General features: G+C 54.8%; 4 protein-coding genes across 4 annotated transcripts; 2 read left to right on the top strand and 2 right to left on the bottom strand.

The window, feature by feature from the left end:
• Window positions 1-4,766: 4,766 nt before the first annotated feature.
• On the top strand, window positions 4,767-6,096 carry BZA05DRAFT_435440 (uncharacterized protein; the record flags this gene model as incomplete). The annotated part of the gene is made up of 1 exon (XM_051486369.1): window positions 4,767-6,096. Exon 1 carries the CDS (start codon window positions 4,876-4,878, stop codon window positions 6,094-6,096), a length of 1,221 nt encoding a protein of 406 aa, XP_051340968.1. The 5' UTR covers window positions 4,767-4,875.
• Window positions 6,097-7,967: 1,871 nt separating this feature from the next.
• BZA05DRAFT_435439 (uncharacterized protein) lies at window positions 7,968-9,937 on the bottom strand (the record flags this gene model as incomplete). The annotated part of the gene is made up of 5 exons (XM_051486368.1): window positions 9,603-9,937; window positions 9,246-9,276; window positions 8,701-8,725; window positions 8,537-8,651; window positions 7,968-8,389 (listed from the first exon to the last, which is right to left on the bottom strand). Exons 1-5 carry the CDS (start codon window positions 9,646-9,648, stop codon window positions 7,968-7,970), a joined length of 639 nt encoding a protein of 212 aa, XP_051340967.1. The 5' UTR covers window positions 9,649-9,937.
• On the top strand, window positions 9,786-10,285 carry BZA05DRAFT_266407 (uncharacterized protein). The gene has a single exon (XM_051480187.1). It carries the CDS (start codon window positions 9,887-9,889, stop codon window positions 10,232-10,234), a length of 348 nt encoding a protein of 115 aa, XP_051340966.1. The 5' UTR covers window positions 9,786-9,886; the 3' UTR covers window positions 10,235-10,285.
• A 3,925-nt stretch (window positions 10,286-14,210) lies between these two features.
• On the bottom strand, window positions 14,211-15,846 carry BZA05DRAFT_266392 (uncharacterized protein). The gene is made up of 2 exons (XM_051480186.1): window positions 15,831-15,846; window positions 14,211-15,617 (listed from the first exon to the last, which is right to left on the bottom strand). The coding sequence occupies exon 2, from the start codon at window positions 15,480-15,482 to the stop codon at window positions 14,289-14,291; it is 1,194 nt and encodes a 397-aa protein (XP_051340965.1). The 5' UTR covers window positions 15,483-15,617; window positions 15,831-15,846; the 3' UTR covers window positions 14,211-14,288.
• Window positions 15,847-21,729: the final 5,883 nt, after the last annotated feature.

Raw genomic sequence — 21,729 nt, 5'->3', positions numbered from 1 at the left:
CATCTGACTTGAGGATAGAGAAAATCACTAATTCAATTCGGCGACCGACACGACACATTTGTGCAGTGTTCGATCTTGGGGCGCACAGTCGATGCGGGCACTTCCATCCTCGTATTTTCCCTTCCCTTCCACCCAGCTGCCCAGCGCCCACCATCCCCAAACTCGGAATATCGTTCCAGCATGTCAGAGGCCACTGGCAATTATTCCCACCATACTATGATTGCAGTGCAAAAAAGCAGCAAATTTCGGACGTATATGTACCGGTAATTGAGAACCGTATGGTAGCTGTCTGTCCATCTGCTTCCACTCTCCCAAATGCGCACTCACGCTCTCACCCTTTAGACCTTGGGGCTTTGCCTTGCGCCGGAGCCTTTTTCTGCTGGATCCACAGGACTGAGGGGGGCTCCTCGCTGCGTCAGCTCTGAGTGTGATAAAGGTGCAGAGTCGGTCTTTCGGGGTCATGAACTTGCCCTCGTGTGTGACGGTACGGTACTGAGTGCTCACCGCTACCGGTAAATCCTAAGCTCTACTGCGAGGGAGTTGGTAGAAGGGGACCTCACCCCGAAGGATGGAAGTATACATCCATTTCCGAATTCGATTCCTCATAGTCTCCAGAGGCCCGGTTAGGATATACTAAAATTCCAAAAGTAAGTACATAGTTAGCGGCCGAGCTGGACTTTTGTCCGTCGAGAGCGTTTGTGTGCTCATAGTATGTACGTACTGCATAGCAGTATCCAGAGCGCGGCTATACCTGTAATAGTACATGCATACATTCCGCCGCGGATGCGACAGGATGCGAGAGAAGCGCCCCGCACCGCATCGCCGTAGTCCTCTTGGCTCCCATCTCTCACCTCTCACCAGCCGATTGCAGACACATCTCATCTCATCTCGTGGGGGATTTTGACCTTTTTCTCCTTTCCCCCGGAGGACGTGATTTCCCCCGGAGGACGTGGGAATTACCAGAGCCAGAAGCATTGATCCCGACGCGAACGGCGTTTTGCGTTTTGCGTTGACCACTGTCGATGCAGGCGATGCTCGAGCTGCGTCTAGACAGGCAGGCAGATAGACAGGCGGGCAGGCATCCACCTGCTTGCGGAAGACGACGCATGTGATTCGGAAAAATGGTGGAGATGGCCTCGAAAACATCTACAAGGGTCTGGCTGTAGTCTGTAGTCTGTTGAGGGGGGGTGCGCGGGCCGGCAACGTCTGTGATGGTTAGGGATGAAGGAAGGAATGGCCGGACGTGGCGCGTGGCGTGTGGGGGCGTCTACCAATAAGAAAAGGCTTATTCTCGTCGCCTGGCGTCCGATTAGGCATGGCCTAACGTTTAATCACCGGTCCTCCAGACGGAATGGGCGTCCTGTGTGCCGTTCGCTGTCGGCGAGGGCTTGTGGTTGCGGGCTTGCAAGAAGCGGGGGAAACGAGAGCGGGGAAACGAGGGCGTTCACAACGTCCAACTAGAGTAGTTTGCAGCCGGCGGGCTGGCTGGCTAGGCCGAAAGTCGAAAGCAAAAAGTTTGTGGACAGTGGACTTGAGGTCGTACACAAATCATATCAACTTTCTTCGAAGAAGACGAAGAAGGTAATGAGTCGTGCGCCGCCGCCGCCAGTTGTTGCAGGCTAGATTCTAGAGGCGCGGCGGGATTTTGAATCGTAAGTATTGTGAAGAGAATGGCAGTTATACTGATGGTTATTACCGAACGCTATCACCATCATCTGCACTCTGCTGTTTTTCTAGAAGGCAGTTCGTCTTATGTATCCTCCACAGCTTCGGTATGTGGATGTTCGTGGGATGTCTTTCGGACGTATAGGTAGGTTCCAGCACAACGCGGCGTGGATTCACCACGCCGAGCCGAGCCGTTTCGCGGGTACCGGTGGCTTAAAAGACGGACGGAATCCTTGACTAAGTGCTTTCCTATCATGGTAGACGCATTAGACGATCCCTTGGAGGTTGATCTCCTCGATCTCCCCCCCTCGACGCAGCGTGAGCTTCGCGGCGCGCACCTCCACGTCGTGGAAATGGCTCCCGGTCAGACGGCGGTGGCTATTATTCTCGCTCTTGACATCTCTCCTTCACCTTGCTATCATAGGTAGATAGCGGCAACGCCTCAGAATTCAGTATCTTCCGTTTATATTGCAACTGGGAGGTGGAGCGCTGCAAGCCGCAAGCCGCAAGCCGCGAGACGGCGGTGGCTATTATTCTCGCTCTTCTTCTCTCCTTCACCGTGCTATCATATGTCGCTTCAGACGTCAATAGCTTCCGTTTATATCGCACGACTAGGAGACAACCAGGAGCGCCACAAGCCACCAGACGCTCGCTTGGCGGGAACCACTTCCGTCCATAGACGTGGAGTGGACGTGGATAGATGGTGTGGCCCGCAGGGGCTGGAGAGGAAGGGGACTGGACAATAAAGCCACGCCGACGCCACCACCACTCACTCACTCTCATTCCCACTTCTCAAACTCACTCACTCTCATTCACGCTCTGCTATAGACATACGACGAACCTAACCGCCTTATGCTGAAAAAAGCTATCGTATAGACAGTTAATACAGTCAGTCAATACAGTCAATATAGTACACTCAGTACAGTCAGTCCAACACTCGACTAAAAGCTCGCTTTCAACTCCTCTTCCTCTTCCTCTTCCTCATCCTCCGCTCAAACTGGTTACTCCAGCCTGTCTTATGTCTTACCTAAGTCTTCAGACGTGCACTTTCCCGCCGCCCGCCGCCACTCCCTCTAGCCGAATCAAGACTCAGGCTTTCTTTTCAAGATGGATTCGATGGAAACCGTCCCTCAACCCTTCCAAGTTCCCACGTGAAAAGAAGGTGAGGAGAACTGCAGATTCCGTGTGTGCACTGTGTGACACCCTCGCTCGTTCAGGATGCTGATGATCGCCGGTGCGAGCGAGCGCGCGCGTGGGTTAGCTAACGGAGCCAGACCGGGTTTTTGTTTTCTTTCTTTTCTTTTTCCTTCCTCGAGTTACGTATGCGGCGGAGAGGAGAGGGAGGGGGAGGGAGAGAGCGTGAACGTGAATGTAAACCTGATATCTGATCCACCACGATGCACAGTGGTTAGTTGGCGATCATAACTAGCAGAAAGCCCGTGCATCATGCTCTGGCTGGCTGGAGATTGATGGATGGATGGATGGATGGTCGCTACTGGCTAGCGAATCTTCCGGTAAACATATCCGACAGTAAGCACCCGTGAAACTCAATTCATTCCCGGGATTCACATAGTTGGTTGCATAGGCGAGACTCGAGCGCGGAGGGAGAGACTTTCTGCAGTTTTCTTGCGCTCCCTGCAGTAGTTATGGTACCTACCGTACCTACGGTACTCTACTACATATGTAGGTGCTGACACCGAGAGGAGAGGACCCAGGAGACACCACCAAGCGCCAGCATTTGCCGCGAACAGACGGAGTGCTCTGCTTTGCTCAGTGCAAACGGTATTTCCCCCCGCAAGTTTCAACTGCAGATGCACGCGCTAGCCGGCTACCTAGCTAGCATCGAACCCCTCATGTTCATCAGCCAGAGCTAGAGGCAGAGGCAGAGGCGGATGTGGATGGATGTGGATGTGGATGGGAGCGGGAGCGTGGCTACCTTCGCCTCCCGCAACAGAAACGGCCGGCCAGAAGCCAGAAGCCAGACGATAATTCTGGAACATGAACGGCGGCGGCGGCGCAGAGATGCCCTGAGACGTGTGTGTGGTGGGTGGGGTGGTGGAGTGGGGCCATGGGGAAAATTGCGTGGCAGCAGGTGCTCTCTCTCTCGCTGGCTCGTTCGTTCTCGCCGCCCTTTGTCTGTCTTTCCATCTTTCCATCCGTCAATCTGTCCAAACCCAAAAATTCTGATTTGCATTTGCTCTTGCATTTGCTCTTCCTTTCGCTTTTGCTTTTACTTTTGCCTTTGCTTTTGCCTTTGCTTTTGCCTTTGCTTTTGCCTTTGCTTTTACTTTTTACCTTTTGCACTTGTGAATAGTGCCAAGGGAGGAGTTTTTCTCGCTCGCAGTCATGGCACATGCAGCACAGCAGCACAGCACACGCTCGCTCGAAGCTGACTGGCTGGCTGACGACTGGTCGGTTGGGGATTGGGGGGATTGGAACGAGTGGAGAAGTTGGAGACGCGGGAGCATGAATGAAGGAGTGCATTGCTTCGGATCGATCGTGTTTTGCTACCGTAGCTCCCTGAAGAGCTCCGATACACTACATACTCCGTACTCTTATGCATATATGATGTATAATGCATACAAACAAGATGTGACAGACGCATACGGTAGATATCACAAGCGCGGCACGCGGCGAAGAGGGCTAACTATCGCACTCGCAACTCACCCATCGGCGGAAAAGAAAGACAAAAAAGGAAGACAAAAAGCAAGCCGAGGCGTTACCGTAACTAATCGATGGACATTGGCCGGCCGAGAAAGGTAATCAGGGCAGACACTGGCGCACACCCACTCCATACTCCATGCATCCACCACCACCACCACCCCATCACAGCAACTCCGTTCTGATCCCCCCCTCCCTCCCGTGTTGGACCGTATTGACAGACGATGGCGGGAATGAACCAGGAAAACTCCAGGTTGGGGCGTCTCAATGGGCCAATCCCGTCCGTCTGTCGGACAGAAAGCACCTGTCAGTCGATAACCATAGCATGCGTGCAACTGCATGGCCCAGAGATAAAAGGAGCACTACTAAAGTGATGCTTGATCCTCACCCTCACTGAACACTCCCCCCAGCTTGGGCTCCTTCAAACAATTGATCAATCCCTTCTTCCACTGAACTGCTATACTCCCCCTCTCAATTGTAAATTGTCCTATCTACACTTCATCATCCCATCCGGCAGAGACTCCAGGCCATCAAAAATAGTCAGTTGTCATGTCACCAATCAGACCTTCATCTGCTCCTCCGCTTTCACGATACCGTGTAAACAACATTGAAGATGACTACACGGAGGAACACTCCCTGTACGCGGACATGGCGGATACCGTCACGGAGGAACACTCCATCTACTCGGACATTGCAGAGACCGCCACGCCGCCGGACTCACCACACGCTCCGCCATCGCTGGTGGACTCCGATGCCTCAACCATCTCCTCCTCATCCTCCGACACCAGCGGAACCTCGCCGCCACTATCGGCCACCCACTACCGGCACCACACCTCCCCTGGGTCCGTCTCCTACCCCGAAAAGTACACCCGCACATTCACCTCGCGACTTCTCGGCTTCCCGCAGACGATCGTGGACCCGTCCGTAGTAACCTCCTACAGCCCGTGCACCGGCTTCTCACACACACTCTGGACGCCGGCGACCCCCAGCTTCCCACACAAATCCAAGTTCCGATCCGCGGCGCACAGCCGCCTAGACACGTACATCGACCCGTCCTGCATCATCGTCAGCGTAGTGGGCCGTTTGAACGCCGCGACGAACACCCTCACCTACGGGATCTTCCACGGGCCGGGCAGCGCGCGCAACCTCTCCGGCGTGGTCCCGCACGGCGCGAACGAGCGCACGCGCACGCGCCTGCACGCCGAGCTCTACGCCACAGAGCAGGTACTGGCGCAGGTGCTGTCGCTGCTGCAGCACGAGGGCGCGGGGGCGGACGGCGGCGGCGAGTGGCCCACCGCACGGAACGTGGTGCTCGTGACGGATTCGCGCCGCGTGATGCATGCGCTGTCCAGCTGCGTGTACACGTGGAAGGCGAATGGGTGGACGCGCGCGCGCGGGAAGAAGGCGGTTGCGAATGCGGCGGCGTGGAAGGCGATCCTGGAGCTCGTGGAGAAGGTCGAGGCCCGCGGCGTCGGCGTTAGGGTCTGGACTATTGCCGAGAATGTCAATGCCGATGCTATGCTCCTGGCCGCCGCGGCGGAACACTCTGCGGACAGGAAGGGCCTGCCGTACGGGACCGCGGCAATGGTTCCAGCTTCGCCGGTGTACCCGCAGGGCTGGCAGCAGCAGCAGCAGCAGAATGGTGGGTACCGAGACCCGGGCTATGGATATCATGCTCCGGTGTATGGCAACAACGGGTGTGTGTCTTGCGGGTGGTGTTGGGTCTACCCCTCCGGGAGGCTGAAAGTGTGGCTAGCTTTCTATCTTTAATCATTTCCTTTCGAATGGTGTGCATGGTGTGGGACCTGTTGGACACGGGGTATCACTCGTTTATGTGGCGCATTCGCATTCGCTCATTTTCATTTTGTCTGGCTGGCTGCAGGTGTACTTTCTTTCTTGCAAGCTTAAATATTCTAGTCCTTGTTTCCTTCTTTCTTTACGTACTTACTTTAGGGTAAATCGGTTTTTCTTATGCATACCTGTTTCCGTTCTGCTCTCGCTCTCCTTTGGGTTTTTCCGTAATCTCGTTCGTGTAGCTACTGTAAAGACCATTGAATTCACATTACCATTACCTACTATTGTAACACATCGTCCGGCTCACTTTTCCGTTCACGAATCACGAAATGATCCTCAAAAACGCGCCCGCTTCTAATATGGGTAGCACCTTACTTCCTGGAAACCCCAACCCATCCCTTCGCTGGATTTCAAGGATTTTGGTAATGAAATCCCACCATCCGCCCACCGCCCAAGACTCCTACTAGGCTGGAATGGAAATGACCTGAACAGGAGACCGCCCAGATCTCGATGGTGGGGCTGCGCGGCCAGAGCAGAGCAGAGCAGAGCCAAAACACGGCGGGGGAGCTCGGACACGATCAAGGGGGGATAAGTAATTGCCCAATGCATACGCTCACCACCACCACACGCTTACTCAACCGGACTCGTCCACGGTCCACGCACAGCTGTCAGCCACGCGTATCCAATATCTACTCTGGGTAGAGTAGTGGCTCGGTTGCTTCGTGTTTTTCTTTTCCTTTTTCTTTTCTTTTCTTTTCTTTTCTTTTTCTTTTCTGGGGTTTTTTTTAATCTTTCTGCGCCGCTGTCAATTCACCCCCTTGCATCACTAAGTAGGCCATCTCGTGAAAATCGGTGGAAATGCGGGGATTCGGAGAGGAGATATGATTACGTGTGCGGGGGAAGGGAGAGGGGGGACGCTGGGATTCTCGGTGGTGATGAGGGTGAGGGTGAGGGTGTGCTCGCAGATGGAAGGCGGACGGACGATTGGCGGGTTGACGGATATGGGTGGAACGAAGGGAGGGACGACAGAAAATAGCCGACGCCTTTGCCGCAGGCGGTGGACGGTGTGCGATAGGTAGAGGGTGTGCGGTAGAGTAAATGCCGTGGGGGCCTGGCCGGGCCTACGGTACGTAGACCAGCTCGCACGGATCCGTTGGCAATGGGAAAAAGTTCCGGTCTGATTCTTGTGCCTCATCCACAATCACAGTTAGCTTTCGGATTTCCCTCTTGCTTCGACTGGACAGAAAAGGTGTAACAAACAGCGACGCGAGGGATGAGTCGACGACTCGACGGAGAAGGGTTGAGGTTTAATGGACTGTCGCGAAAACGCCATGGAGTTCCGGTCCGCGGCAGACGAGCCCGCCCTCCCTCCCTCAATCCAAAACGCTTGGCGTGGTAGACAAAGAAAGGTTACCGGGTTACGGTGCTGATGGTACTGATGGTGCTTATTGGGTTTGCGGTTGACAGGTGTCCGATTCTTTGATTGCGAGACACAGCCAGTCACTCGAGATGTTTTAGGTTGCAAGCTATGAGACGCTGTTTGGAGAGCTGGGAGGCTTGTTGAGAGGTATTTTAAGAGCTGAAGCGAGAGGGAGTGAGCCTTGAGGTAGGTAGACAAAATTTCCAGCCACCAGAAGTTCACTCACCATGGCCCCAAAATATTCAGCGACACACCCATCGGAGTCCGCACCCCGTCCAGGCGTACCCTGTTCGATCCGCGATCCCTCAGAGCCCGCCGCCCACGTCCACTCAGCCAATACACCGTCGTCTTTGAAGCGGTCCTCGCCCGCTTCTTGGACCGACCGGTCCCACAAGAAGCCCTGCCCACTCCCTCCCCCCTCCTTCTCTCACCGCGGCTCGGAATTTGGCCCCGCCCACCGTGTTCCCTCCTCCTTCAGCAAGCGAACAAGCCGCCTGGCGAGCTCGCGCATAGCACCGATCACCGTCCCGAAACAGAAGCTGGGGGTGCTCGAGGTCGCCGGGGATCCCAGGGTGTGCAGGCACACGTACCGTGCTGGCATCACCACGCCCAGAACGGCAGACCTGAAGCTGCCGACACCGAAGGAGGGGGCGGGGGGAGCGGAGGGGAAGATGCAATTGCCTGGGTTCAGTGAGATGGCGGAGGTTGCCGCTGGGGAGGGCGAGGGCGAGGGTGGACCGTGTTGGAGCGCTGTGAGGTGGGATTTCGTGAGACGGAGAAGTGCAGGTGGCGGTAGGAGTTTCGAGTTCAGTCCCAAGACGCTACTGTAGAGCACGGGATTTGTTTTGGCTTTTTGGGGGTGGGTGCATGGGAGACTGGAGTGGGTATCGTTCTTGTTTAGTGCCGTTTCGAGGCGAATGAAGAGAGCAGCATAGTTACAGTGGCGATATTTCTTGTGGAAATGAAGCGAGGAATTCAAAGATGATGGTATCATACACTCATGCCCGGAGATTGGCCGTAGCAGGTTGGACGAGACCAAGAAGACGTCTTCGTGTCGGTTCTGCCAGAGTGGCGTACCGTACATCGCAAGTGCCAGGAGTGCCAGGTGTAGCTAAGTCTTGTATCATGCCATGAGGAATGTGAGATTTAAGTTTACTCACGTCACCCCTATGGTCCCATACGCATCTGCACCCGTCATTGATGGCCACATGCAGTAAAAGCAAAGTGCCGTCTTGATTCCGTTGGGTAATAACCACCAGGCGGAATCAAGGCCGCTATCCCACCACTGTGCTCGCAGGCGCTTCGCTTTGTGCATTACGAGCCAGGTGAAGATGGCCCTTCATTTTCTTGCGTCTCTCAATATCAGATCTCTGGCTCGCCACAAAAAATCGATACCGGGTCGGCGGAGTCGAAAGATCGAGATCCAGCAGCGTGTGTACGTAAGTACAAACAAAGAAACAGGTCGCCGAATCTCGTATGATACGGAGCTCATATCGACCTGATCAAAAGTTTGCAACAGCGGTGGCGACTTCAGATCCTACCCATATGCATACAGCCAGTCAGCCGAATGCTTCTGAATCGAAGCACGAGCCGATGTCATGCATATGGCGGGGGCGGAATATCAGAAAACGTGGGGCGAGTGATAAACGTGTGCAACGCCGAGTTACCTTGCATTCTGTGTGAGCTTTGAGGATGGCCTGCTTACGTTTTTGACTCCTTGTCGCCGTACAGCCTATCTAGACCATGTGACATACAGTGACCCCGCATCCTACGATCACCGATTCGAAAGAAGAGTGACTGACTCGGGAAAGGAAATGCAAGACAAAAGCTGCGCCCACCTCGCCACCATCTATTGCCCCTTCTCTTTTCTCTTCCACTTCCCTCGCTTGCCCGTCGCTTCTTCTTCTTCATTCTCCGCGCTCTCCTCCAAGTCCAAGTCCAAGTCCTCGCCAGCCAGCCGTTCCTTTTTCTACCTCACACGCCAGCCAGCCAGCAGACCAGCCGACCAACACCCGTGGACCATGATGCGTATGTACATAAATTGTAGGGAGGTCAGGCTCACCAAACTGCACCTCCCATTCATCCGTCACAAGCCGGGTGATCCCCATCTCGTGGGCCTGTGTCCTTTTGCCATTTCCTCCTAACGCACTGGAACTTCCGAACTGCGGGGGTGCTCGAACGAACAAGTGCTTTAACTTTCGGGGTTCTGGCCGCTGGCCGTTGGCGCGTGCAGCAAGTCATGATAATCTTGGGATCGCACCACCACCACCACCACCGGAAACGAGTAGGTAGGTAACAGGCAATGGTCGTCCACGATTTACTTCAAATCTCAGGTGCTGGCCAGGCATGAACCGAAAGCACCCTGCTGCAGTGCTGCTCCTGCCCGCGATCTCTGGTCTGGTCTGCTCTAAGACTCTGAGTTGGATCCAGTTTCTTAAATTTTTAGCTTTTGTAGCCCTTCTGCTAACTGTCCTCCAGCTCCAGGCCCTTAGGCCGCTGCGCATCAGGTGGCTAGGCAGGGCCCATGGGTCCATTGCCATGGGGGGCAATGGCATATCCACAGGCCACGTCTGCTGTCACATCTCCATATTTCCACATTTCCACATTTCCACGAGCGCGGAGCGCCCCAACCGTTCCACGTCCGTCCACGTCGTTCCACTTCGTGTTCAAGCATCCGGCTCCTCCGCCGGCTGACGGACCGTGGCGCAGGTTTTGGGCGGCTTTTCTCCAAAGTGCTGCTCGCTGCTGAGCAGTTCTCGATGCGATCGACTGGCTATCAGGCTCGGAACGTCAATTCTACTCTATGGCGACGTGAGCCCGCATGAAGCTGCCATATCGTACGTTGACGCCCATTGCCGCCACCACAACTACCAGGTTCCATGGATTACATACGTGCAAAAGACGAGTGACGAGTCGGGAGAAGCTAACTGTCCGGTATTGGACGACCGAAGAATGTACGGAGCGGGCCGGGGCACTGTCTACCCGGAGAATGCGCGAACCAGACTGGACCGGATCACTGCTTGAGCCTACCGGAGATCTCCCCCGGACCGATTCTGGATACTGTATATAAGAGACCCCGCTGCCCATGATATACTTTAGTTGGTGCAGTGATGCAGTGACCTTTTTTTGTATAATCATCTTAGCATTCGACCTTAGTAGATCATGGCTGTAGTACACATCCGGTTCTTCCCCACTGTCTCCGACCGCTTGGTGCAATGGCCGTGGCAACAGCCGGAGAGGAAAAAAAACGTGCGTCAACTTTTAAGTGAGAAACTGTGATTCCAGGGACTGTGATTCCGATCCAAATCTAAGGACTGCTCTCGGGTCTCGACAGTTTCTTTTAGAGTAACCATTCTTCCTTCCTTACGGATCAACTCCGATATTCAATGACTAGTACACTGGCTCGGTGTGACGACACGAGGCGAGTGCACGCACGAGGTCTTCCAAGTTCTCCTCTTGGCGTCACGCAAAAGTTAGTGCAGCTCGGAACTCCGAACACCGCGAGGAGTTGCGGGTGGACTCTACTGCTTGGAAGTTGGATCCAGACAACATTCCGAACGATCGTCGCAAACGCACCGCCGACGATGATACTAGTATACCGGGTGAGAATTCGTGATTCTGTGACGAGATGGACATGCAGCTACGGTGAGCACTGAGGAGTAGGGCGCCGGAGTTTGGTGGTATTGGCGATGGAGTTGGAGGTGGATTTGACAGTGGTAGGGGGAATGGGGAAAGGATTTCAGATTTCATCGGGTGTTGATGAACGCGGTGAGGAAGCACTGTACACATGATATTCCAAAAGATCGAATCGTACAGACCCTAAAGTACCGGTGAGAACCGATTTCTGCAAGCACGGAAGTCTTCCAGTAGTGATACCGTAGTCATCAGGTCATATTAATTCGAAACTCACGTACCCAGTACTACTGAAGTGAACTAAACACGCCGTCTTGTTTATAGGACGAGCCTGCAACTACACGCTTGATATGGTTACGCAGTGTATTGCAACACTGTAGAACTCTCATTATCTGTAGACGACGTATTACTGTTCGATACGGTACGGCTCCTATCGTTATGGAAATACGTGTCCTTTGGACTATTCTAAAAGTGGGCATACGTATTGAACACAAATCTAGTAGTTCTTCCGTATTCAAATGACTGCGGTATTATTCCCGTATCAATCGCATCTTACTTTGTGCCACTATATCTAGGTACTGTAGCTCGTGAACACTGGAGGTTGAGGTGGTAGCTATCCCTTGGATCGTAGATTTTGACTTCGAGTGCCAAAATTCCGTCGCACAGTATATCACTCGATCAAACATGGCAGAAACATAAATCGCACCCCTGACGTCTTAAAACTAGACCTGGAAGCCCAAATTTCACCAATTTTGCTTTACGACACTGCTCTATTGCATCCCGAGCGTCACCCCGTCAGCTGCCATGTCGTGGGAACTTGGAAGTCACAGAAGCGGTGCAGGTGTCCAAATTCTTCTCAAAATTCAAAGCCTCAAACAGGTAGTCGCCGTTTTCATTTTTTCTTATTTACCGCTGAGAGTTCTATATAGGAAGTATCGACTTTCCAGGTTCCAGGTTCAGTCCGACCGCCACCTATTACTTACCGATACAACGCTCCCCATCCCCCCACCGTAGGTAGTCCTTAAATCCCACGGTCACCTTGAGCCTTCTCGCCACCGTCTCAAGGGACATTGACATTGACTTTTGCCAGCCAGCCCTACCTTCCTCCCAGGCCTCCCCCTCCCTCCCACGAAGCCGGTAACAGGTATCCATATACCCCAAACAGCCCACGCACACACCCTCACTCGCCGCCGCCCCTCACTCGCCCCGCTCCCCCCTCCCCCCTCCCCCTGCTGCCCCCGACCCCAGCCGCCCCCACAGCCCGGCGCGGACCGGCGTGGACCTTCTAGGTACATACCCACATACCGACATCCATCGCCCAGGCCAGGAAACCCAGTGGCAGAAACCCAGCACGTCGTGACTCGCGACTCGCCACCGCTCACGCACCCTGTCCTTGTCCTTGTCCTTGTCCTTGTCGACGCGTGGTATGTCAATGATCAAGTAACCAGAACTATGTGCAAGGTAGGTAGGTATGTAGCATACCTACACGCAAACATCAGCAAACATCAGCAAACATCAGTGCAAGTACGTACCGTACTCTACGTCTCTACGTACATACCGGTACATACCGGTACCAGTTCTCTACATATATACCAGTACACACGCCCAACCACCCCTACATACCCGCGCACCACCACCACCACCACCGCCGCCGCCGCCGCCGCCGCCGCCGTCGTGCCTAGGGGTGGGTGGGTGGGTGGGTGCGCATCGATACCTACCACAGCCTTGCTCCCTACCATACATACCTACGCGCACCGGAGGCTGGAGTCGGTGCATGACATAGGAGACAGTCGACAGGAAACAGGGGAGGGAGCACAGCGTACGTAAGCACGTATCGCCGTATCGTCCTCCGTCCGGGGGATCCGTCCGAGCGATCAGGCATGCGTTGACTCCTGGCTCCTGACTCCGGGGGGGTTGGGTCTGGGGGTTGGAACTTGGGTCTGCCCTACGTACGCTAGCGAGGCATCGCATCGCATCACGTCGTATCGCATGCATAGCACAGCATCCCATAGCAGAGCATATGTGCATAGCAACCGCAGCGGTGGCGGTTAACGATGTGGTTATGCAGGTACGGTTTGTGTTTGTGTCTGTTGTGTTTGTTCATGTTTATGTTATGTTCATGTTTGTGTTATGTTCATGTTTGTTTTGCGTATTTGTGTATATTTGTATGTTTTACGTACGTACCTATCCCGAGAACCAGTCGGTCGCGCAAACCTCAAAATTCTTCAGCACCCCCTCCCCCCCTCGTTCGTCCCCGCCCCTCCCCTGTTCGATCGTGAAACGTGAAACAAGCAAGCGTAGTTTCGTGTGAGCACTGGTGCGTTCTGTGTCGGCGCTGTCCGATCGGTCGGTCGGTAGACTATGTACATGCTAGTGGATACTTGAGTCTTGGGTACCGAAGTTCGACGGGCGGACGGCGGGTGGAAGGCGGGCGGGCGGCGAGACGGAGAGCGGAGGCTTGCTGGCGAAAGTTCGAAACATTAACGGGACGTCTTTGGGCACATACATCAAACTCTCGCTGCGGCGCGGGTCTGTGGGGTGGACTCAGGACAGGATTGTGGAGTGTGGAGAATTCGAGGCGTGCACAAGTTGGAGAAACAAAGATGAGAAGAAAAAAAAAGCAAAAACTTCAACTGGCCTAACCTCCCCACCCCTGCATATGTCACTTCACTTCTTCACTTTTGTCGCCAGCCAGACGCTCACGATGGTTGGAAGTATGCATAGATAACATGTAGTTCGTTAGTTAGTTACGTGGAAAGTTACAAGTTACAGATAACGCGACCCTGACGACCTTTTGTAATTTTATGGACAGGAGAGTAAGAGGAAAAACCACACCGGTAAACAATAACAACGGAAAACAGCACAGACACACTCATTCAATACCATCCCAACCGCTCTCAAAACGCTGGAAACCCGGACCCAAACCCAAACCCGATAATAAAAAAAGCAGACAACCGTAAGAAGGACTGAACCAGACCAGACCCAACTCCTCCGAACCAACCCAAACCGTGTATATACAACCCCCGTCCTGTAGCCCCTTTTTCCCAAGAAACCCAATCTAGATGTACAAAGAAACTCGAACCCGTAAACCAATCACGACTGAGTGAGTGATGATCTAGTGGCGGCGGTGGCGCATGTGCTCGGACGAGAACCGGATGGACCGCTTCTTGTCGGCCGAGAAGATACCGTCGACGCACTTCATGCCCGCGGGGACTTGGCCGATCAGCTGGATGCGGCCGGATCCGCACATGGACCAGGTGCGGTCGTCGTGGCAGTAGACGGCGCCCTCGACGCAGGTGCCGGAGTCGGGCGAGCCGGTGGCAGTGGGCTGCGGGGAGGTGGGCGAGCCGGTGGCAGTGGGCTGCGGGAAGGTGGGCGAGCCGGTGGTGGTGGGAGAAGGGTTGGTGACGGTGGGCGCGGCAGTCGACGTGGGAACGGGCTCGGCCTCCTCGTCGCCGCCGGACTCCTCGTCGCCTCCGGCGGGATCAGTGGGGTAGGCGGTCGCCGAGGTCTCGGGCGCCTCGTCGGTGGGGGTGGGCTCGTCGGTGCTGGTGGCATCGGGAACGTCGGCGGTGGTGGTGGGTGCGGGGGTCTCGTCGCCGGAGCCGGTGCCGGGCTGGGAGTCGTCGCAGTCGACGGCAATGGCGGTGTAGCCGCCCTTGCGGTCGACCTGGGTGCCGGGGTACTTGAAGGCGATGGCGTCGATGCCCTCGGGGACGGTGCAGCCGTTGCCGCTGTTGGCACGGAAGAAGGTGGGGAGAGCGAGCATGGCGGGGTCGTCGCTGAGGTTGGAAACGGACGCCGTCTTGCCCTCGATGGCGACGGTGGCACACTTCATGTACATCTCACGGTTTCCGACCCTGTTGAACCACGACCAGGCGACGACGGCGGTTCCTGAGGGGAGGCCCTCGGGGATCGTGTACGAGATGGGTGCGTGCAGGAGGTAGGGGTCGGCGGGGAGGTTGCCGTCGGCCTTGACGGGGTGGTCACCCTCGAACGAGACCATCACTCGCCAGACACTGCTCGCGGTGGGAGGCATGTCGTAGGTGATGAGCATCTGACCGGAACCACCACCGTGGACGGCGGAGCCCTGGACCTGGAGGATCGCGGATTCGCCGGCGGTGTAGGTGCGGGAGGCGGTGGTAACGGCAACACCGTTCGCGCAGGGGAAGTCGGATCCGGAGGGGTCGAGAGGACCGAGGGACTCTCCGGGAACAACCCACTGCGGGGGGTCGGCCATGATCATGTGGGCGGCGGACGAGCCGATGAGGGCGGCCACAGCGGCGATGGTGGAGAAAGTGAACTGCATGTTGATGTGTTGATGTGTTGATGTGATGTTTGTAGATGGGGTTTTTAAGCTTGCGAACTTGCGAGGTAGGACTTTTTTTCTATCGGATGATGATTGAAGACAATGTAAAGCGACGTAACCGGTACGTTTTCAACACTATCGTAGCAGTCAGTATCTTTGGATCAGGCGATTGAGGGTGAATGGGCAGTGGAATGGGGAGTGGAATGGGGCAAGAGCCAACTCACAGGAATGTCTAGTAAACTTTGACGGGATTGGAGCGAGTAAAAAGAACGAGGCTGATGTTATTCACAGAATAGCAATCAAGGGAGTACAGTGCCGCAGGCGTGTAGTGTCAAAGAAAGTCCGAACCTGTCGAAGGTTGTCGTCGCAAGGGAGAGAGAGAGGGGGTGAGAGAGTGAATGAGCCGTGAAGGATGAGGAACCGAAAGAATATCGTGAGGGCTGGCGCCTCTTATAACTAACCGGTGATGGGGATGTAGTGTGAATAGTGAGCGTGAATAGGGCCGCTAGGAGGAGCAGCTATCGCTGCGAGCTAGCATGCCCACCACCACCGCCCACCACCCCCCCCCGCTAGTTACCACCCACCACCTCCCACCACTCACCACCACTCACCACCACCCACCACCCAGCAGCCTGCCGCAGCTCCAACACTAAGCACCGCACCCATGTCCGCGCGAACGGTGGCAATCCGACGGCAGACCACCGTCACAAGGAAGGAGGACGAGGAGGCAGGGACGGAGGGAGGGTTGGAGGGGGCTGAATAATTGCGCCGCCCACGCCTCCATACGCAGGTACCATCTTTTTTCTTTTCTGCACAACAGGATTTCTCACGAGGCCCTAGGACCGGTAACTGCAACTCTACTAGCAGAGTGCCTGGGTATAGTAGTTGGCAGCACACCACATCGCGAAGACGACGACGACGCCCTTCTCGCCCCTGCAGGAACAGGACAAGGACGAAGGGAAGGGGTTCAGTCCAGCCGAGAATCAGGAGAAGATGAAGAAGAAGCAAGACGAGAAAGAGAGGGACGCCGGGACGCCCTGGTGTGGAGGTGTGGAAGGGAGAGGAGAGGGGCAGGCCGATGTGCAAGGGATGCATCCCCTCCGTGAGATGCCCAACCAATCCGGCTGGCCCACTGGTTCCTGAGCAAGGCGAGCTGTAACGTCCCAGCAACAGCCGCCGGCCAATCACAACCTGGAAAACTAATCGCCCAGCCTTCGCGGCTGCAAGACCCATGTGTGACGTTCTCATGCAGGAGGAGGAAAAAAAAACAGATCCGCCCAAGAATCGGGGCCCGGCTTGTTTCGCTCGGGGCCAGTCAGATGCCTGTGATGGTCGAAGGCCTACCGAGCTGCTCGTGAGAATTGTTTCAGATCTGAGGTCTAGGCGGGTTCCGTCCACATGGGCGGAATATTCTCCTTATGACTACAGTACTCTCGAGCACCTGCACCTAGGGGAATTTTGTTCGGCTTCTCTATTTGTCTTTGCGCCACAGTGTCTTTGTTTGAGAGGCAAGTCCGACCTTTGCGCACCTCGGAAGTGGCCGTGTGCGGGCGGGAATACATACTCTGCTGACCAGACTACCACTACTCTACTCCGAGTAACCACTCTACATACAAGTCTATCATACATAGCGGCCCGTATGCAGTCCGGCTGATCGACTCAACACCGGCGCAGGTAGGTAGATGCGATGACGACGGCGCAAGCAGAACCACTGCGTCGCTGCACACTCGTGTGGACTTTCCCTCGCTCTCTTCCCCCCCCCCCCCCCCCCATCACTCGCACCGACACCACTCACGCCCACGTGCGATTTGATCTTCTCAACCCCAATCGCCATGACTTGGAGCAGAGTAGGTAGAACGATTAGCTGGTACTGCGATAAATGAATAAAGAAAAACGAAAATTCTTTCAGCTGCGGGGGAGGGATTCCTCTTTCCTCTTTCCACTGCAAGGAATGCGTGTGATGAAACCGCATGCCGGGGGCCATGCCATGTCGAAAAAGCTTGTCGGCGAAGCAGGAACCAATCATGCAGTGACGCTCGAACCCACAGGTCCGCAGGATGTCGAAGATTCTTGGTCGGGGGCCGGCGTCGAGCTCGATTCCACGGGCTGAGATGATTTGCTCCAACGAAGGACTGGCGATGATGGTTGGTCCGAAAACTAGCGGCCGCCCGTGGGAACTGGGGAGATCGCGTACCGACAGGGGTAGGTACCAGAATGTTCCGCCAGCCACACTGCCAACTGGAGTAACTACGCTGGGGTAGTCACCCTCCTACGGCAACTAGTGCTCTTGAGCAACTTGGTCGCGCTGGCGAGTGTTGAAATCACCCAGTCGATCACACGGCAGAGCCCGCACCAGGGCTGTCAGTCAGAAGATGAAAGGTGCAAGGAAAACGAAGAAAATGAAGCAAATAACAAACACAACTTACTCTGCGGAGCCCAATCGTGGGGTGGATTCCTTGCGTCGAATAATCGCATGTGCACCCGTCCTTCGTCTGTTCGAACGCATGAATCTGCCACCCAATCTCGGTACCGTCCGCTCCTTTCCTGCAAGCAGCCCCCCGCCCTGCTGGCCACAATGCCGTGTTCTCGCTCGCTATTCTATTGTCCGGCAACTGGGTATTCGAAACCAGGCCATTGGAATCTTGATCTCACAGTGCAGGTGCGGATCGTGCGCATTGTGGCTGTGCTGCGCCACATTCCTCCGTTTACCCCGCAGGGCTGTGTTCACTTGCGCGTGTCGACGCGGCCGAGACGGCAGCTACGGCAGCTACGGCACCCAACGAATACTTTAGGGCACGGCACGATGACTTGCCTGCCTGCGACTCTCCTGTGCAGTGTACACGTACGTAGATACTCTACATACGGAGTTTGCATGACCCCGTTTCCATCGGGGGCTCTATTCTAAGACGGCAGGGTAGGGAGTCGCGATCTTCTCTTGGGCATTGGCGCGAACAGTCGATCGCACAGTGCCGCCCTCTACCGAACCGAGCGCGACATCGTACGTACCTACTCGCCGGTGCATCTGTGATCTGACTGCAGCCTCCACTTCAGGCTTCAGCTGTTTGGATAGGAATAGAGTCGATAATCCCGACTTGTCCGCTCAGCGCTGCCCGCCCACTTCCGCTTCCGACTCAACCGAGCGCTTGAGGAACGGAGACGTAAGTCGGTACCTGGTACTCTGCAGAGTTCTACCTACATACATGCAAACATACCGGTACTGCCTACCATGGTACTAGTAGAGTATCTCCACGTCTGCTGTTGTGTCTGCAGGGGAAGGCTACTCGGCAACGACTTGACTACTAGTAACGACCTACTAGCTTGCGGTTCCAGCTTTGCACCCGGCGCCAATGAGCTGCGGGGTGGCACAGCCAATGGCAGTGCAGGAATGCCTCCGAAAATGCGGGCGCCTGAGCGGATAATCATGTAGTCCAGCCGATTCGATGGAGGAAGAAAGCTTCGCACATTACGCAAGCCGGTGGTATTTCGCAAAACGAAACGAAGCGAAACGAACTGAACTGGAACGGATTGCTGATGGGGGGCTTAAGGGATGGCTTAAGGGATGGCTAACGGTGATGGCTCGAGGCGTGAGGGATGGGGGAAGCGAATATCTTGAGTAACTACGCTTGCCCGCCCCGGCTACCTGCCTACTCTATGGTTACTACTTACCGTCATGGTGCGACCGCCTAGATATCTCCACACTCCTAATCTTCGCTGCTTGCAGACTGCAGCCTCTCAACGTTCAGCATCGAGCATCAACCTCGAAGCACGGACCCGCCCTTTTTCCTTCTTTCCTTCATCCACTGCCTACATGAAATATCACCACGCAAGCCTACCTACCTCCTACATACCTACCCACAGCATAGGTAGGTAGGTATCCCGAGGTTTAGACCTCACAATCCCCTCCACTGTCGTTATTTCCCACCCCCGGCGGCCGTCCGGGATCGCAATACCTATCCGGCAGAGTTCTTTCCAGAGCAATATAACGTTGTACCCCGGACTCGCCAAAGCGATTGGCTGATAGGCAGAGTGGCCCATCTCGATTGCCGGTGGAGATGTTCCAGGCTTCTGGCCCTTCGAAACCACTAAAAAAACTCGGCTCAAGAAGTGAATGCGCCGAAATGAATATCTGGCGTATCACACAGCAGATACCTAACTATGGCGGCTGGAATAGTGGTCGCCTACTACGGTAGTAGGTACTCTTGGTGAGGATGATAGGTACCAGCCTTCCAGCGCTCGGCTCCCGGGAACCGTATCGAAGTTCGAACGAGGTGAAATGAAATAGGTAACCAGCCTCATAGATACCTAGCCCATCACAGCCCATCACAGCCCAGCCCCGTCCCACGGGAATCAAGCATTCCGACTCCCCTGTCGAACTGGCCCAGCCCCGTCCAGCCCCGTCCTGGTCGACCGTCGGCCACATTACCTAGTACATTACCGAGCATGATGGAAGGCTGGCTGGCTGGTTGGATCTAACTAGCTAGGTAGGTAGGTAGGTAGACGTTTGACATTTACATACATACGGCCACGCTTGGAAGAAATGAGCCAGGGGGATCCGGGATCCTCGCGAGCGAGCTCGGCATCCCCGCTTGAAGAAGGTTACCTACCTACATATCGGTGTCGGTGTTGGTGCTCTATATATGTACTTACATAGAGTAGAGTACTGCGTCGTCGGCGCCGGCCGATCGCCTTGTCACGGAGCGGCCAAATGGGCGTCGTGACTCGTATGGCATGCATGGATGATGGATGTCGAGACGAGAGGTATGGATTATGTAAGTATGGATGGGTATGGATATGCTCGCGAAATTCAGTGCGGTCAAAGGACGTCTGCAGATTGCACTCCGTGCGCCGGGCGAGAGTATATACCTACCTAGTAGTACTCCCTGGTATTGGCTTGTGATCGGAGGTTGGACTAGAGGTGACGAGTGAGAGGACATGTCATGTTCGCATGCCGTGGCCGTGGCCGTGAATAACCATGTCATCGTGATTGAGATGAACATACTACACGGCAATTATATAATAGCATGTGAAATATCATTTGCTGCAATAACTGCGAGACTGGTCAGTGTTCCATCCAATACGAAGTTACGGGCCCGACCGAAATTGGAATAGGAGAGATGGTCGCACCAAGTTCCAACTTCCAACGATGGAACACCTGCATCTGTACATGGAGGAAGTAGTTGTGTTGTCTCCTGTGATTACGTCCTCCCCATTTCACTAAAAAAAAATGAACAAGTTTCCCCACACTTGAAGCTGTATCATCCATCTCCTATCCCATGGACTCACCATAGCGCGCCGAAGGTCCATAATCGTCTTCAAAATGCTTGTCTCTCCGCGACGCAAGAAGACTCTCAAAATTCAATCAGCAAGATGAGAAAGTACAGTTTCCATGCAGAAGTGCAGATTGGCGTGATTTTCACGTCTTTCCGCGAACATAGGTAGGTCATGGGTAGGTACTCGACCACCACTGCTACCTATGAAATCTTGTCCTCAACCCCTAATTCTCGCTCGCCGATCTTGATGAAGACGCATCTACTGAGTTGTATGTTAGGTTGCCTATAATAGTATTGTAGCAGTATTGAACACTATCTAGAGTAGAGTAACCCAGGCCTGAGCCGAGACGGGGTACCGCGGTCACGGTGGTGTGCGCGGAGGGGGGGTAGTAACTGTCACTTGTATTTTACTTCGGTGCAGTCGTTTGTCTGATCGAAACTAAGATCCAGAAAGATGCTGCAGAGAACATAGCAACCGCAACACGGCTTTGGGGACCAGGGTCGGTCATAATGGATCACTCGCACTACTCCGGAATTCGAATGGACGAAGATCTTTTGGAATGCTATGTAGCACCATAGCCTTTTTCCCTATCCAGACGGAGTCTACATTGATTTGGTAAACTTAACGGCTACGGATACTACTACCTAGGATCTACCGAATCGCACGCTCACGTAGACGCCTCAAACCTGACAGCACACAAAGCCAGAGTAGCTAGATGAACCACGGAACCGAATTGGAACGCAAACAGCTGGGAAACGAATGATCCCAGTTCGGACGTACAAGAGCAGGGTCTAGCTAGGCACGCGATCTCACGCAGCGAGTGATAGAGTGATAACCCGTGACGATGCCAAACCGTGACTATATTTCCATGATCTACGAGTGCCTAGGCTGTAAGTAAACACACCGCTTAAATAAAACGAAAGCCGAACCCTGGCTCGAACCAAAAACCTTCGCCACCCCTGGTGGGGTGGCTTGG

The sequence above is a fragment of the Tricharina praecox genome (genome assembly GCF_024521635.1).
Source record: "Tricharina praecox strain CBS 144465 chromosome Unknown BZA05scaffold_8, whole genome shotgun sequence".
NCBI lineage: Eukaryota > Fungi > Ascomycota > Pezizomycetes > Pezizales > Pyronemataceae > Tricharina > Tricharina praecox.
This window is presented reverse-complemented; position numbering and strand designations above follow the sequence as displayed.

Bases quoted from the DNA above. Each gene is read 5' to 3' on its own strand.
- BZA05DRAFT_266407 (XM_051480187.1), top strand. From the start codon at position 9,887: ATGAACCGAAAGCACCCTGCTGCAGTGCTGCTCCTGCCCGCGATCTCT.
- BZA05DRAFT_266392 (XM_051480186.1), bottom strand. From the start codon at position 15,482: ATGCAGTTCACTTTCTCCACCATCGCCGCTGTGGCCGCCCTCATCGGC.